General features: G+C 33.0%; 2 protein-coding genes across 2 annotated transcripts; one reads left to right on the forward strand and one right to left on the reverse strand.

Annotated features, from left to right (window-relative positions):
• Positions 1–4,274: 4,274 nt before the first annotated feature.
• On the forward strand, positions 4,275–4,682 carry HELRODRAFT_175802 (hypothetical protein; the record flags this gene model as incomplete). The annotated part of the gene is made up of 1 exon (XM_009023187.1): positions 4,275–4,682. The coding sequence occupies one exon, from the start codon at positions 4,275–4,277 to the stop codon at positions 4,680–4,682; it is 408 nt and encodes a 135-aa protein (XP_009021435.1).
• Positions 4,683–15,591: 10,909 nt separating this feature from the next.
• On the reverse strand, positions 15,592–18,193 carry HELRODRAFT_175803 (hypothetical protein; the record flags this gene model as incomplete). The annotated part of the gene is made up of 3 exons (XM_009023188.1): positions 15,592–15,729; positions 17,265–17,411; positions 18,146–18,193. 3 exons carry the CDS (start codon positions 18,191–18,193, stop codon positions 15,592–15,594), a joined length of 333 nt encoding a protein of 110 aa, XP_009021436.1.
• Positions 18,194–18,510: the final 317 nt, after the last annotated feature.

Raw genomic sequence — 18,510 nt, forward strand, 5'->3', positions numbered from 1 at the left:
TTTTAAAACAGTTGTTAAAATCGTGTGTCGGTTTTAATTTATTTAAAAAATGTTCTAACAGTAAATATTTTGTTATTTTACACCAATCAACACGATATTGTATGCTTATAAAATTATTAAATATCTTTACTCATCGCAAAATTATAGTTAACACGATGTATCAAAATATATTTACGTGGTTCGGTTTTAATTTATTTAAAAAATATTTTGACAGTAAATATTTTGTTATTTTACAAGGTAATAGTGGTAGTATTACATGGCAATATTGTGTCAATTGGTGTAAAATAATAAAATATTTACTGTCAGAATATTTTTTAAATAAATTAAAACCGAGACATGGTTTTAACAACTGTTGTAAAATTGTCATTTAGTAAATATATTTTGATAAGTTAAAACACGTGTTTTTAAATTTGCATGTGCATCATTCATTAATGATTTCTTTAACTTCTTAAATTTCTCCATTTCAATTCAAAAGTCTTTCGGCACTCCATATTTATATGTCGTTGATTGGGAAAGTTGAAAATCACTTTCTTGAAACTGGTGTTACGGACGTGATTTTTTTATCGTTCGAGTCAAAAGTTGCGATCGTATATTTACTAATTTCGGAATGTTGCTTTTATTTAAAATATTTTTAAAGGTGATACTAGATGCTGTTTTAGGATAAATGAAATTATAAGAAAAAAAACACAGTCTTCATTATTTCTTTAATCTAACATGGCACTATAAACAAAATAAATCACTCTGTTATAACTAAAACAAATAAGTTCAATGAATTACGACGAAAATAAGTAAGTTTTCAGTTTTCTTTTAAAATCAGGCAGGTTCAACTCCGGATCTCTTGGAAAGGCAGGCAAATTGTTCCAAACAGACGGTCCCAAGACGGCGATGTTACGAGACCCCATATGAAAACTCGAAACTTGGACTAGCAGCAGGTTCAGATCATGAGACCTCAGATGCGCTCCAAAAGGAGGTGCAAACTTCTTTGCAAACATTTCTCACAAATAAGGTGGTGCAAGACGATTTATTGACTTGTAGACTAGAGTTGATATTTTGAAGATTATTCTTTTTTTACGGTTAGCCAGTGCAGTTGTTTCAGTATTGGTGATACATGATCATATTTTAAACCGCCGACAACAACCTTTGCAGCACGATTCTGCAATGACTGTAATACAGCTAAATGTTTATCAGGTAATTCGTAAAACAGACTATTACAATAATCAATTCGTTGTACTATTAGTTGTAATTAATTCAAATGTATTGAAATGTTGGTAGTTTTCCATATATAAAACTTTGTAGAAAAATATTAGTGTTTGATAGATATTTAGTTGCTCTATATTAAGAATTTTGTACAAGGTATATATTGGCTTGGTGTGGTCTAATTTAGATAGTGAAAAACATGTACGTAAGAACTTTTTTGGGAAACAGATAGTTTGTTAATTAAATATTTGGCCGTGCTCTCCCAAAAAATATTCCCATAGGTTAGATATGGAAAAAAGAGGGAATAGTACAACGTTATCATAACTGGTAACGTTAGTTTATTTCGTGCTCTATATATTATTCCATTAACTTTATATAATTTTGCTAGGATCATTTCAATATGTTTCGACCATTTCAAATCACTCTGTAACATGATACCCAAGAATGTTATTGAATGAATACGTGGTAGAATTACATCACCAACTTTTATAGATAGGTTATTGAACATGACATTGTTAGTTTTCATTTTAGGGCCAAACAAAATGTAACAAGATTTTTTCAGATTTAAAGGTAATTTATTATTTCTAAAAAAATCATAGTATCTATCCAATTACTCATTCACGAGACGAAACAAATTAACAGGATTACTGTCTGTCAAAAATCCACAAAAATGCTCAATGTAAATTGTTTGGATTCAAAGCCCTTAATTAAGGAATCATAGAGTTCAGCTATTGCCAGTTCAGTTGATGCTTTGGGGACAAATCCAAATTGGTTTTTATTAATTACATTAAATTTTTTTAAATAATCCCAAAACCTTAGAAAAATTAGTTTTTCAAAAATCTTGGAGAAAACAGGGAGTATTGAAATTGGTCTGTAGTTGACAAATTGTTTGGGATCTCCATTTTTAAAAATGGGTAAAACTTTTGCCAATTTCAAACTACTTGGGAAAATTTCTACCTTAATAGATTTATTAAAGATCTCAGAAAGTGGATAAGCTAAGAATTGGATTGTTTGTTTGAGAATTTTGGTAGATAATTTATATCCAAACTATTAATACATTTTAATTTATTTACTATTGAAATTATCTCAACAGGTGATGTAACAGAGAACCGTAAGGATGGAAAATTATAGTCAACTTTGGGGACATAATTGGTTGCAGTTGATTCAGATACATTGTTGTGACTGTTATTTAATTTATACCCATGATTAATGAAAAAATGATTAATGTCACTCCATTTTTCTTTGACGTTTTTGGAATTATTAATTTTGTTATTAAAGAAACATTTCTGTTGTAATCTTTTAATTTTCGTGAAATAATTATTATAATGTGTATATATTATTTTATTTTTTAAGGTAGGATTTAATAAATATATTTTATAGAGATTGTTTTTATGAGTTGAACAGTTATATAGCTCTATATTCATCCAGGATTTCCTAAATCTGTCTTTACAGCAGATTACTGGACAGACATTCATCTTGAGTTTGTGGAAACTGTGATATGCTTGTCAGTCAATTTATTGGCCAAGTTCAGTCCAGTAGAAGCTTGTAAATCATTTAGTTTTCCGATATATTTCCAATCAATTGCCCCTTAAAAATTCATTTAAAATGAATAAATTATGTGATTTATGTCATAGTTTTAAATTTTTAAAATTGTCCCGATTGTTAACCAGATGAGGAAATCAACTATTGGGAACTTTCCAACGTATTCCTTATTAAATTGAGCATATGACATGCATCAAATATTATATGTATTACATGATCATTTACGTAAAGGATGTTGTTGGGTTAAGTAGTTTCAGGTCACAACCTAATAGTCTACATATTGATATGTTGGTGGCCAGGCCATCCATGACTAAGGATACCACCTAAATGTTACCACAAGTAAGGGTTAGGGTTAATATAAAAATCCTTTTAAATCAACCTGTAAATCAATTTCTTAAAGTTCTTCGATGATTGAATAGATCAGGATTTTTTGTATTGATGCTATCAAACCATCAGTGCAGAAATATGCAATAGGAATTTTCCAATTGTCTGTTTAACCAACAATCGTCACAACCAAAATTTCTGCAGCAATTTCTTCAGTTGTTTTACCAAACCCCATATCTACAAAACATATTGTTATTTGTAAACAGTTAAGCACACAATTTTTAATAAATTAGTGTTGTATATTAAGTATTAACCCGAAACTGTGTCGTTACGCCTCAGATGTTGAAGGTGATTTTTGATGGACAATTACTATTACTATGCAATTACTATGCTACATTTTTTGCAAGTATATGGCTATATTTGCACCTTATTTTTTAAAAAAGCCAAAATTTGTTGGTTCACCCCAGGCGTACCATTGATGTTTTATGATTTTAGTTTTAAAAGCATTTATGAAATTGCGTGGATTTAAATATATTGTAGGGGATTTTAATTTTCCCAGAATTGATTGGGGTACTTTATCAATCAATTCTGAAAGTAAGTCAATTGAGAAAATATTTGTGAATTTGGTGAAAGATTTGTTCTTGCATCAGGTTGTACAAGAACCCACTAGGTTTAGATCTCTGTAGGCTAATCATGTTCTAGATTTTATATTGGTGGAAGAATTAGATGAGATTAAAAATCTTGTTCACCTGCCCCCTCTTGGTAAAAGTGACCACTGCATTCCGTGTTTTGAGGTGGGCTTGACCATTGATGTTGCTCATGAAATAATAAATAAAACCCGATTGAATTTTAACAAAGGCGATTATGAGTTGATGAAAAAGTACCTTCATAAAAATTTATATGGTATGGTATGCTTATTAATGAGTTGTCTGTGGCGGATCCAGGATCGTATGTAAACTCATTATGGTGTCATTTTTCAAGTGTAATAAACAGGGCAACTGAAGAACATATTTCGGTAGTAAAAATGGGAAAGAACAGTTGTAAAGGTGAAATCGTTGCAAGAATTGACAAAAATAAGGAAAAGATTATGGAAAAAATACATGAAGACCCGTGATTCATTGATTTTTGAAGAAGTGTAGCTCATCAGGAAAAATATAAAGAAAGAATTAAATCTGTTTAGGGATCAACAAGGATTAACTCTAATAAAAAAAATGAGAGATAATCCAAAAGTTTTTTGGCAACATATCAATAGAAAAAGAAAGAATAAACAGACGATTGATTGCTTAGTTGACAAGGGTGCTAATGAAGATAGGTTAATAACAAACAATCTGGACAAGGCAAATTGTTTGGGATCATTTTTCAGTTCAGTTTATATTGTTGATGTTGATAATGAGGGCATGGTACCAGACGTTGATATATTGCCAGATATGGAAAATGATATGTGTAAGGGTTCAACTACAGTTCCCAACAATAAAAGTTATAATCGTTCCCGAAATGTAGCGATGACTGCAAATGTGGACACCGGCTGTCACGTTATCTTCGGAGCTTCTGGCGGAGGCCTCGTTGACTGCCGACGTGTTGTCACTTCACCGCTGCTGAAATGCCGTGTCGTTTGTTGAGCACACTGTCAATTAACGTTTGCTGAATTGGTGTGCAGCTTGTTGAATGTGTTGTCAATCCACGTTGCTGAACTGACGTGTCGTTTGTAGAACGTAATATCGCTTCACGCCTGCTGAAGTGACGGGTAGGCGGGTAGGTTGTCGAACGCGTTGTCAACTCACGTATGCTGAATTGACGTGTCGTTTCGTTACTAGGCAGAGGTCTACGGTGATACAACTTTTGAAAATTATGGACATATGGACGGAAGTATTGGATGAAGGTGGCAAAATTGATATAATTTATACCAATTTTGAAAAGGCGTCGTTGTCATTTCGTGTACGGTAATTTTTATTTTGATCACGTAAAGAATATGGAAGTCTTAATGCATCATCTAAAAATATATTCAATAGGTAATCAAAATATATGACATAGCCTTTGAAAACAACATTCTTTGTGCTTATTTAAACTGGTACCTACTCCTAAGTACATGAGCTGCCCTGTAAATGTATTTTTGCCAAAGAATTTATATTTATTTTATATTGAATTTGTTCATTGCAAATGACGTTAAATAATATGTTGCCCTTTGATTTTAACAACAAATTTAAAAAAGTAAATTTAGTTAAAGCGAATAACTGAAATAATGAACGATGAAGAAGAAATTAATCACAACAACGAACTCGATCATGAAGAAAGAAACATTCGCAAAGTAGTGTTTTTATATTTGTTTCTCTAAAAGCATAAGTATATATCGGGGGTGGGCAAACTTTTTGTTGTGAGGGCCGCATTGAGAACTATTTTACCTTTAAAGGGGCGCATATGTACTTGAATAGCAAATTTTTTCGACCTGGGGAAAAATTGTTTAAGATTTGTGGCTCCTTTTTTGGTCATAGTGTTTGGCTGACAACCATTTTTTGGCGAACAAGGCCTCGCGGACCGCATAAAATAGCTTCGCGGGCCGTAGTTTGCCCACCTTTGGCATTTATAATATAATTAAATCACAAAATTTCAGTTTCTTATTATTGTTATTTACTATAGCAAAACACTAGCGTTCGCATCATCGATTTATCTCGATTTATCTTTCTTTCGATTTTTTTTACAACCTCTTGCCACTTTATCAAAATTAAATCACTTTTTGTTTAAACATAAATTAATCTGTTTAAGTATTTTTTACGTGGGAGACATGACACGGCAATATTTGATCTTTATATTACTATAGAATATTATGAGAATAAAAATTGACAATTTGAACTGCGGAGAACTTATTTTGAACGCACTTATTGCCTACCAATAGACAAAATGTCATACACCTCTGAAACCAGAGTCGCTCGCTTGAATAAATGGACCATCAAGATTGATCATTTTTGGAATCAACCTCGGGGCTCCTTAAACGCCGAAAATTACAGTCACAAGCTTTGCAGTTTATCGAACAACTGGTTTTATATAAATTTAACCAATTTATCAACAGCTGAAAGGTTTTTGCTAAAGTTTAATTTCAGCATATGACTTCAAAGGCGCATTTAGCAGGTTAAGCCCGTTTTCATATAGGCTGTTTGTGTGATGTTGATTCTTTTGAACTTTGGAAGAATGTAACAGACATTCATTAGATCTTTTTTCAAACTGGAATTATTATTTTTTATTGAACACGATAACCTTCATTTCACCGATTTTACTTTTTTACAGATTCAAATAAATGTTAAGGGCAACCTAAGTGCAACCCAGGGACGGTGTCTCAATGATGGATTCCGATAGCCTAATGGAACATATACATAATATATATAGTTGTCCCTTTGCGGCACATTTGCTTAATTACCTCTTACAACACATGGAGATGCTTTTTATAACGCAAAGACTTATTTATTTTGTTCTATATAGTTCCAACCGCTGAACTAGTTCCTCTGAACTATCCTTATATCATTTCTAAACTACAGTAATATAGTACTCACATGTTTATTTGGCGTTTTGTTATCAAATTAAATTGGTGTATTATATGCAACCAAATTATATATAACATAATCAATATTAATTGATGCAATAACCCACTTATTGCAAATTTATTCTATGCAACAGTTTATAGAATATGCATTACGTGAATATAAATTTATAATGCAATAATATTAAAAATTTTAAAAATTAGTAAAATTAACATATTTTTAGGCAAAAATCAAATATTGGAAATTTTCTGGCATAGTTCTCTCAAATATGCTTTTTCTAGTTCTCTCGATAATGCACGACAAGATTTGGTATTCGGGTCAAATTCCGTGGAAGAAATATGAATATTTAAATCTATCCAACCTGTTCTTTCGTAATTGTGGTTTTGGAACTTTATATATTATTTCAAATGTTCAATTTCCTATTTCTGACCTAATTTCTCAGGCATGTGTGTTATCGTGGTTTATCAAAATTATGAAATTACCTGCAAATGTCTTTTATTTTGAAAACATGGCTTTAAGTTTCGATGAGCAAAATTTTTTAATTATTTTTATTTGTCAAAAGTTTATTTTACTAAAATTTATACATTGGTTATTGAATAAAAAGAATTCATAGCTAAAATCAATTTATAATTAAAATTTATCAAAAATTAGTTTGTAAAAAGCGAAACAGTTGAAATTCCTTTATTAATAAAGAATTTATTTTTGAGAAAAAAATGTCGCCCGTGGTAATAACTGCAACTAGTTGAAAAATTACACATTAACGGTAAACAGTAAGCCAACCATTTCTGTTAACAGATAAAGAAATCTCATATAAAAACGAACCCCTTTTAAAATGATGAAAAAACACAAAGTATAACCATCGTAAACCCTAAACTAGAGAACAGAATGCACAAAACTCACACACACACGCACACAGACACACACACATATATATGGAAACATCCACTATTATAACTGATGAGTCCGTTGTGATCATGGTCGGCCTCCTCAATCATCTCCTCGATCTTCTCCATCATCTGAGCGCCGATGTTCCGAAACTCACTGACATTTATGTGACCCTTGTGTGGTGCGGTGTGGTGTGATAAAAAGTAAAAACAAAGTTTAGGTTTAATCTGATTGGGTTGATTATCCTGATACCGAGTTCATGTTAAAATTGATTGTTGATGTAGTTGATGGTTGATGTAGTTGGTTGAATGAGACGGTTATAGTAGTAGTAGTTGTCCTGTTGTCCAGGTTCGATTCAATGTTATAGGTTCTTACAATTATTCCCAGTGTGCGAAGATTCCTATCTAGATGTTGTATGTTCGGAATAAATGTTGAGAGTGATTGAAGTTGATTTATGGTTGATACAGTTGATTGTAGTTGTAGTGTCGGTCGGTTCAATTCCACGCATTGTGTTTTTGTAATCATTCTCGGAGAGCGAAGATTCTTATCCGGTTGTTGTATGTCCAGGTATGTGTGCGTACGTATATGTGTATGTTATTTGTTAGAGGATGTTACTGATGTTGATATGAAATATGTTTTTGTAGTGCAGGCAAAAAAACAGTAAAAAACACCCAGTAATACCAGCATGATCAACAACAACTTTAACATAACAATATCAACAGCAGCAAAATACCTTGTTGTTTGCATTGTTGGCAGCGTTTGTTTTACTGGCCATAGCAGCATTGAGATATCTTCTCTTTATTTAGTATCTTTGACCTAAATTTCGATGTGACGGTTGATTGTGACTTGTCTAAGTTTGTTAATTGATGGTTCCTCACTTACCCAATAAGTTAACAACTCTAATAATAAAAATCAAGTTGCATGCATATAAATATTTATTATTGTCCATTCAATAAATATTCATTCATTCATTTATTCATTCGTTCATTTATTTATTTATTAAGTTATTCATTCATTCAATCATTCACTCAATCATTTATTTATCCATTCATTCTTTCATTCATTATTTATTTGTTTATTTAGTTTCCTCATTTATCCCATAAATCTATCATTCCGATGTGACAGTTGATTGTGACCTGTCCACCTCTCAGCAGCACAATGCTAAAAATAAATCAAATAAACCCATAGAAAATAAATGAAAATTTATGTTAATTTAAGCAAACGACTGCCCAGGTCCTGTTTGATTGACGTTCGTGACGATTAAGCGGTTGAGGGAGCGTTGTTTGTCATCATTGAAATGAATGTTACTTCATGAATATTAATCACTGAACTACACAGCTTTAATCTATAATTATTTCTTGCTTGATAAACTTTCTAATTTAAATTTTTTTAACCAAAAAATATTTCGATTTAAATTCATCACCATAAAATTATATTTTATCAATTATTAAATTATTATTTAATCCCCTATATAGCTAAAACTAACTTAGCATACACACACAAGTATACAATCGCATATTCCCACATACACGCATACATATACGCATACACACACGTGCGCATACATACATACACACAAACACACACACGCATACATATACGCACACGTGCACACACGCAAATAAACTGAAGAGATTTATCTACTCAAAATCATCTAACGCAATATTCTAGGCTGACACGACAGTGCATGATAGACAACTTTAGTTAGTAAATGAAAAGTTTTTAATCTGGAAAAGTTGATTGGTACTTAGGAAAGAATGTTTTTGGTTGAGGTTGACCTTGCTGTTTTTGCTGTTGTGTTACCGTTTAGAGGCTTGTGTTGTTTATAATATTGTAACGACTTAAAAAATCTTTGGAGAGATGTGTAGAAAAATAAGAATCACAATTTATAGAGCATTCTAAATGTTAAGTTTTAAAGCCGTCTACAGTATTTGGACGCTGTTGTTTTTTTATTGTTGTTAGAGTTGTGTGTTTGTTGTTTTGATTTTGTTAGTTGTTGTTATGTTGATGTTACCGTTGTTGCTGTTTGTGTTGAGGATGTGCTATTTGATTGTGGTTGTTGATATTTTTTCCTTGTTGCTGTTGTTGTTGTTATGCTGCTGTTGTTGTTGTAGTTATGACTAGTTACATGTTGTTGCTAGCTCTGGTTAAACCATAGCAATGTTACCTTTTGGTGAGGTTTCAGTGATGTTGATGGTGTTGTTTTGTCCGTTATTTTACTTAAAAAATCCCAATGCGTTCCTTAGGCGGCTTACTAGAACCGCTTTATTCCTTTCGAGTCGAGATTTTGTTGTCATAGTTCTTTCCCCAGTTGTTGTGTACTTGCTGTGTCTTTACAGAGTTGTTTAGTTTGTTGTTGTAACTGATTTTGTGTCGAACGTCGTCGATGTTGTTGTTGCTGTTGTTGTTGCTTCTTGTTTTTTTTTATTTTCCACTGTTTGCGTGTTTGTCTTTATCAGTTTTTAGGGATGACGTTTATGACTAATGATGTTGGTTGGTTCGTTTGTTATTGGGTTTAGGCGATGATGTTAGATGATTTGTGCTGAGTTGTATGTCTTTTTGATATCCATGCTGTATAATGTGTTATTGTTGATGAGCGAGTCCATGTCGAAATAGAAGGGCAAATCATCTTGGTCCTTGTGAAAGCTGTGATTGAGATCGACATTTGGGGTTAGTTGTTGTTGCGCGAATGATTGTTGTTGGTGGGTGTTGAGCGGGAAGTGCAGGGTCGGTTGCCATACGCATCTAGGGTTTGATTGTCATCGTTGTTGGTGATAGCTGGTTTGTTGTTGCTGTGTTTGTTATTGTTATTATTATTCATATCAATATTGTTATTATTAATATTATCATCATCATCATTGTTATTAATTTTTTTATTGATTATGTGTGTGTTGGCACGAGAGTTGGCAGAGATCTTTTAGCTCGCTGCTTTTATGTACAATTTCGATTTTAATATCTTTAAATCAGTTTTAAAATAACTTCATTTTGTTTGTTAAATTTTGGGGAATATGGCGGTGTCTATGAAAGTTCCATTTTATTACGTTTCATATTTTATTTTAATTATAAACTTAATTTCTCAAGTTAATGCTACAAAAGGCGTATATTACAATAAATCATTTATTAATGTTGGCAGACACTTCTGGCGTTGCTCGAAAAATACAGCTAACTTTAATGTTAACACTGTACACTTGCCTGCAAATTCAAATGTTGATATTTTTGCCAACATTTTCAACTCAAATACTGTCAATAACTATTCTGTCAATATGGGAAATAACAATTTATTTCAATGTTGCTGCGGAAGGTTTTCCAATGGTCGCAAGGGACTAAAAATGCACCAACGTTCGTGTAAAACTCATAAACAACTTCAATTAACTAACGATGAGGAAAACGCCGTCAAAACATCAACCTCGACGTCGCCACCACCTTCGTCATCGTCGGATGTTCAACAACAACCTACGTCAACAAGCCACCAGACGCTAAAAAATGTTAAAATCACTGAAACGCCTCTCTTTGGAATCAGACTTCCACAAAACCCAGCTCAATTTCACCAGTTTGATTTAATTTACAATCAGTTTCCAAACTATGATCTACAATTACCTTGCCTCCAACTTTGGCACCATCAACAATAAAATTGAACCGGACGGATATACAAAAAAGTCAATTAAGCTGTTGAAAAAAGAATAAAAGCAACATAAATTCTTGGGCCGCAATAATCATCATTTCGACAACCAAATAAGATCGAAGTTATCGTCATCAAAATCTTCCGACTCAACTAAACAACACAACACAACAAACCAGCTCAAACGTCAATTTTAATAGTTTTGCAAAAAAGTTTTTAATTCAACTACAAGTTTGAGCCCATCATACAGCGTCACCGTTTGCAAAAACTACTTTCACTCCATCCAAAGCGACATTCACAACAAACAACAGCTGCCAAACTGGATCACAAAACTCTCAACGCCGCCAACACTTTGCAACACAGATCCTCCCAGCTACAACGAAATCTCAAAAATTATTCGAAAATATAAGTCAAGATCATCCCCGTGTCCACTAGACCAGATCTCAAAACCGTTCAAAAAATGCTCAATTCTCAGAACTATTCTCCATCAGCTATTAATTTAATGTTGGCCATTTTTTTCAATTCCTTCATGCAAGAAAAAAAGATTTTCGGTAAAAATCCACAAAAAAAGGTGATAACATAACCCATCAAACTTCGCCCAATAACACTGCAACCAACACTATACAAAATATTTTCATCGTTCATCAACAATAGAATGATAGCTTTCTTGAAAAAATAAATTACTAAATAAAAACATTCAAAAATGGCTGAACACACCCAGATGTTAACGCACAGGATCGACAATGATAAAAAACAACAAACGTACCACGATCGTCACGCTCTTAGAACTTCGTAACGCATTTGGAGAAGTCAGTCACAACCTCATCTCTTCAAGCTAGATTATCATCACATTCCTTTTCAGATTAAAAATTTAATAAATAATATTTATGCCGATTATTCAATCTCTGTCTCTGGTTGCGAAAACTTAACTCCCCTTTTCCGGTTAAACGTGGGGTCCTTCAAGGCGATCCCGTTTTCCCCCTGCTGTTTAATCTGTGTTTCAATCCGTTGATGAAATTAATCGAAAAAAAGAATTTCAACAGTATGGCTCATATGGGGACCCATAACCAATCTAAAAACCAGAGCTTGACTTCAGTTTGCCGATGACACGGCCACCGTTGCCTGCAGCACTGACAGCACTCAAAAATTAATTAATCTGAATCAGGCCTGGTGCAAAGCAACCGGAATAAGTATGAGGATTGACAAATGCTGCGCCTTTGGCCTGAAAAAGAAAAAATTGCATATATGAACAGTTTCTTCCAAGGTTGACCATCGATGATAAAGCAATACCTGACATTGAATTTAAGAGTCATTTCGAATACCTGGTAAAAATATATGATTTTGAAAGACGCTATTCAAGGGCGAAAAGTTACTTGTCAAAAACTCTAAAAACTACAACACATGTTGTCGGTTATAAATTGGTTGGACACAATTTCACAACGGAAATTACAAATACTAAGATAATACATTCCATCTCTTTGGGCATTCGAACTTTGCATTTACTAAATTTCTTTGACTTGGATAGGCAACAGCCTAGATCCATTGATTGCTGAATTGGTTAGAAACTGGTTGGCCCTGCCAATTAGCAGCTACGTGTCGGATTATTTATTACTCTCTTTTAAATTAAGAGGATTTAAATATCAGATCATTGATAAGTTACACAGAAGCATTAAAAGTCAAACTTCGAAGTTACCTCAAAACGCATGCCAATGTAGAAATAAGATGTCTACATAAAGAATCTTTCAACAGTTACATCAAAATAGATAACATCCTTCCTGAATCAGCTGAAGTAAAATCAAGCACTATTGGTGGGTCAAAAAAAGTCCGATTATATTCATCTATCATCACTTCAATGTCAAGGAATGTTAGTTAAAGCGATTAAAGATGATATTCCAGAAATCCATATAAGTCACTGGTCATAGTTCACAAAAGGCTTACTAGAGGTTTTTATTCAAATTTGTCAGGAATTTGCTCTCATTTAACAACTTCCAACAAACGCCAACCTCTATCACTGGAGCAAGATGTCAAATGCTCTGTGTCCACTATGTCAGGCTTGTCAAACTAATAAGCATTTGCTGTCAAACTGCAGTTTGATTTCGTTCCTGAAAAGATATACAACACGTCACAACAATATACTATCGATAATTTAAAAAAAAATTCAATCATTTGCAGGTGCGGATGTATTAATCTACGCAGATTTCAACTGCAACAAATACCTCCCAGTATCATCTCTCTTCAAATCACGTCGCCCAGATATTGCCATTTGACAAGGTGGTACCATCAAAATACTAGAATTAACTGTTTGCCACAAATCTAACTTTTCTAAATCTAAAGAATATAAAGCATCAAAACACTTTCAAAACACCAGCTCAGCTCATTTGAAGATGTTACACTAGCGGAAATCAAAAACATCATCAAATCACCTGACATCAAATGCAATAAGACTTCTCCATTGAATCCATTCCCTTACCAGGTTTTCATTCAATGTGTCGACATTCTATCTATTGCTATCTCTCATCTCACGAATCTTTCCTTCAGTCAACAGTTTCCCGACAGTTTTAAAACGGCGCAAGTCCTACCACATTTGAAAAAACATAATCTTGATGACTCTGATCTCTCAAATTACCGACCTATATAAAACCTTACATCTATATCCAAAATCATTGAACGTGCGGCCTTAAAAAGAATTCAACCGTGCATCACTTCACATCATAATTATTCACCTTTGCAATCAGCATATTGGACCAATCATTCTACTGAAACGGCTTTACTTCATATCATTGATAATATATTCAATTCATGCAACAATAAAGAAACCACATTTTTTGCTTGACTGGACTTTTCAGCTGCCTTCGACATCATCAGTCATGATATATTATTTTGTCGCCTGGAAGTGAAATTTGGTGTCAAGTGTTCTGTCTTTTCCTGGCTACCTTCATACTTAACTGGTCCCAGTCAATTTGTCAAAATATCCACGCACTCATCTCCAATAGTCCATCTGTTTCATGGTGTCCCTCAGGGGTCTGTACTTGGACCACTCCTATTTTCAGCTTAAATTTCACCTATCGGCAAGATCATTGAAAATGATGGCATACATTACCATAAATATGTAGACGATACTCAACTCTATATATCATCAAACATTTAAGATCTTCCTTCAAATATCAACATCCTTACAACATAACTTAACATCGGTCCAACTAGGAGACACCTTAGTCCCGATATCTGTCACACACTAGGATTAGTCCTAGATAAAAAATTAAGTTTATCAAATTACATTACGTCTATAGCAAAATCCTGTAATAATCATTTAAGAGAAATACGACATATTAGACAGTTTCTTTCTACCGCTTTGGCTCGTGATTTGGCACGGTGTTTCATACTGTCCAAATTGGACTACTGCAATTTTGTGTTATATGGAATATCTAAAAGTCAAGAATTATGTCTCCAGAGAATAATGAATAGAGCCGCTAGAGTAGTACTCAATTCAGATACACCGTTACATCGTCTGTCATCAACGACCTCGTCGAATCTAATGAACCTCCATTGGCTTCCATTTCACTTTCGAGTTTTATTTAAAATAGCTGTCATCATCTTCAAACTTTCAATCTCGCATTCACCGTCGTATTTCGGTGATCTTATAAATAGTAATACAAACAATCGTCAACTTCGCTCTGCCATCGCTCTACGCTTTCATCAGCATAAAACAATAAACAATATTGCTGGTAGTGCATTCCGACATGCTGCTCCTCACGTTTGGAATTCGCTTCCGCCAAAGATTAGAAACCGCAGCTCTACACAGTCGTTCAAGTCGTCATTAAAAACTTTTTACTTCAATAGAGCGTTTTCAAACGTCTGATAGAGGATTTTTTTTTTGTTTCGAGAGCGCCTCAGTCGCTTGCCAGGGCGCTTTATAAGTCAACATTATCATTATCTTAATAACAATTTGATAGACAAATTAAAAAGTTCAAATATTATAATAAATTCATTTGAACTTTCCCTGCTAGGCCTTTTTAATATTTTAAACTATCATTAATTTTATTTGGTCTGACCCTTTCTATAGAAGTTTAATTAATTTCGTAATATCGACATCTTATGCAATTTACTGTGAAAGGAACACGATTTGAACATAATTGAACACGATTTGAAGCTGATTATATTTATCTTTGTGCCAATTTAAAATGTATGGCGAGCATTGTATAATATCTATATAATTTACATTATATGTTTTATTATTTTAATTTTATAATTACAATGTATGTTTTAAAATGAAAATAAAAGGTAGTTCTCATTGTTGTTGTTTACGTTGCTATTGTTTCGGCTGTAGTTATCACTTGGGTTGATGGCGGTGTTAGAATCGTTGTTCGTGTTGCTTTTGATGTTGTTGTCGTTGCGGATAATGGTATTGATGGTTTTGATTTCTTGCTTGATGACGTTATCGATTTCTCTATGGTGATTGGTATTTTTATTTTTTAGGAGGAATTTGAAATGTTCCTAGATTGGTTTTGTGTCGTCGATCCAGTAAATGTTTTTGCAGTTGATGGTGTCATGTTTTGATATTTCATTGTTGGGGAGATTCATGATTGTGTCTTTGATTGATTCGCATGTGTTGTCGAGAGTGTTGTTGATTTTCTGATTGAAAGTGTCGTTTTTGTTTGGTAGGTTGATGTTTTCCTTTAAATTACTGATTGAAACCATCAAAATTTTGGCTTTGCCTTTATTCCATTTGTTTAATAAAAGAAAAAACATAAAACGAATAAATTTTAAAAGTTTATTTTATAATTGATGAAAAGGGGTGTGTGAGTGTTTAAAATGCTTGTGTTGTGATAGATCATTGGGTCAAGTGGGTATGGTTATGTGTGCATAAACATGTTTTTTTATGTGTGAGTGTGTGTGTAATGAAATTATCTGGACTAAAATGTTTATAAGCTGCGTGGCTATGTAATAGCGTAAATATACCATTGACCATATATATATATATATATATATATATATATATATACAAAAATATATATAATTAGGCAGTGGGATGGTGTATTGGTAGTGTGTATGGCACTGCTATTGCGATGACCGCATTCCCTTGCAAAGAAAACCCGTACAACGTGTGTTTCAAAGGTTAGTAATATAGAAGAAATAAGTTTGTTGCAATTGTTGCAATGGTCATTATTTTCTTGAGCTGTTGTATGGTGCCAGTTAATGTGAAGAAAATGTCTTCCACATATTATATCTACTTCTGCGTTGATGTGTTTGTTGAGAGTGTAGGTGATGTAGATAGAGATTGACCAATATTTTGCCCATCGCACATTCGTTCGTCTGTAGGTATTGTTGATTGTTGAAGGTGAAATCATCATTTTCAAGTGAAAATTGAAGGAATTTGATTGTCATGCAGTTGTATGGGTTGTGTGGCATGTATCTCTTGAGGAACTTTTTTACGATAGTGATGGAGCATTTGTTGAACATGTTTATTATGTAGAGTGAGTTTTATATTTGCTGTGACGAGTATCTGGTGTTGATTAGTTATGCATTTGGTGATTTGTTGATAAATGGGAACAGGTCCTTAGTGATGAGGGGGTAGATGTTGAGCGATGAATTTCAACTGTGTTTCGACAAAGATGGATAGGTTTTGATTTATGGAGTAGTTGTTGGAGATGATTGGTCCACACAGAAAAGTAACCTCGTTTAACCATTAGTTTATTCTTAGTGAACCTTTGGTATTTTGTAGAAGTATCTGTTTTTAAAGTTCGTTGATGGGGAAAACCATTTATATAATTTGTTGGTGATTAGTTAATTGATTTTATTATGCTAAGGTATTGCATGATTTCATAACAGTTGTTGAAAGGTGTCAATTTTTTTGTAAAATTTCGAATCTAGTGTTGAATCTCCACCTTGTTGATGCAATCTAGTGTTGAATCTCCACCTTGTTGTTGTCTCTGTCGAGAATTTCAAACACCAATCCCTGTCCGCCCTAAGGATGATTAAATTTTTCAGATTTTATTGTTGTTTATTGATGTTATGTTTTTTCATGTTGTTTATTAATGTATCTGTGAAATTTTTTTGATGAATTTTTTAGCAATCTCCTCAATTTTGGTGATGATACATTTGTGGAATAACGTGTTGTTGCATGCTGTCCACGTTGATTTGATGTTTTTTAGTGCGTTTAAAAATACGTTGTAGTTGTCGTTGAGTTGGTGGATATTCATGAAGTCTCTGATTTTTGAATCACAAATAATCTTGCTGATACTGTCGTCAATTTTGTTTCTCTTAATATTATTATTACTGTGAATAATGCACAGTCCATGATTAAGGATGTTGATCTGTTCATTAATGAGTGTTATCTTAGAGAGATTGATGATGATGTTGGTGAGTGTGTTGTTGTTGTTTGTTTGGTTTTGTTGCCGTGATTCATTTAGTTGTTGCTATTGATGTTTTCATTGTAACAGTTGTTGATTTGTCCGTGGTCATGGGGGCTGTTGTTGTGTAATATGCTGTGTCATCACTGGACTGTGGTTGAGTTTGTTGTGATTGGTCTTGTGTTGAATATGACTGTTGATGTTAATGCAGAGTTAGCGTTGGTGCATAAACGGTTTTTTATTCATTCTGTGAAGTTTGTTTTTTGCCTTGTGTTAAAGGATGTTAGATTTTTTTGCGTTTATCTTCGCTGGATCTACCCGTGGATTGGTGAATTTAAGTACCTTCAATAGGATATTTATGGTGTCAAGTGTTAGGATTAAAGATGAAATTTTGATATAAGACATAGTTGTCAATGTATGCAAAACATAAGTTAATTTATCTCTTTCCACTTCCAAATTTCCTACTTCTTATAAAAATTCTATTGTCATTCCTATTCTTAAAAACTCATCGTTATATCCCTCCTCATTACCTAATTATAGGCCTGTTACTAATATTACTTTCATCTCTAAAATAATAGAAATAGTAGTTTATAATCAATTATCATTTTGTACTTTGCTTTCCTTGCTCACAGCACTGAAACTTCTTTACTCAAAATACAGAATGATATCATTCTCTCTAGTGTAAGTAGTAATCTTACTCTTCTTCTGGCTCTTTTCTTTGCTTTTGATAATGTTGAGCTGGTCATACTTTTCTCTTGAGACTGCTAAATCAATCTTTTAATATTACTGATTCTTGTCTATCTTGGTTTTCTTCTAATTTCTGTAATCACTTTTCATCAGTTGTTCTTAATGATTCTACTTCTAACTCCTCTACTCTTACTTCTGGTGTATTTCAGGGTTCTATCCTTGGCCCTCTTTTATTTATATACTCTAGTCTTCTATAATTTTTCTTTCACTAGTTAACTATGCTAATGATTCTTGTTATATTTATACTTCTTTTCCTCCACTTAATCATTTTAATCTCAATAGTGTTCTTTATAAATTATCTCTATATCTTTCTTCA

The sequence above is a fragment of the Helobdella robusta genome (assembly GCF_000326865.2).
Source record: "Helobdella robusta unplaced genomic scaffold HELROscaffold_35, whole genome shotgun sequence".
NCBI lineage: Eukaryota > Metazoa > Annelida > Clitellata > Rhynchobdellida > Glossiphoniidae > Helobdella > Helobdella robusta.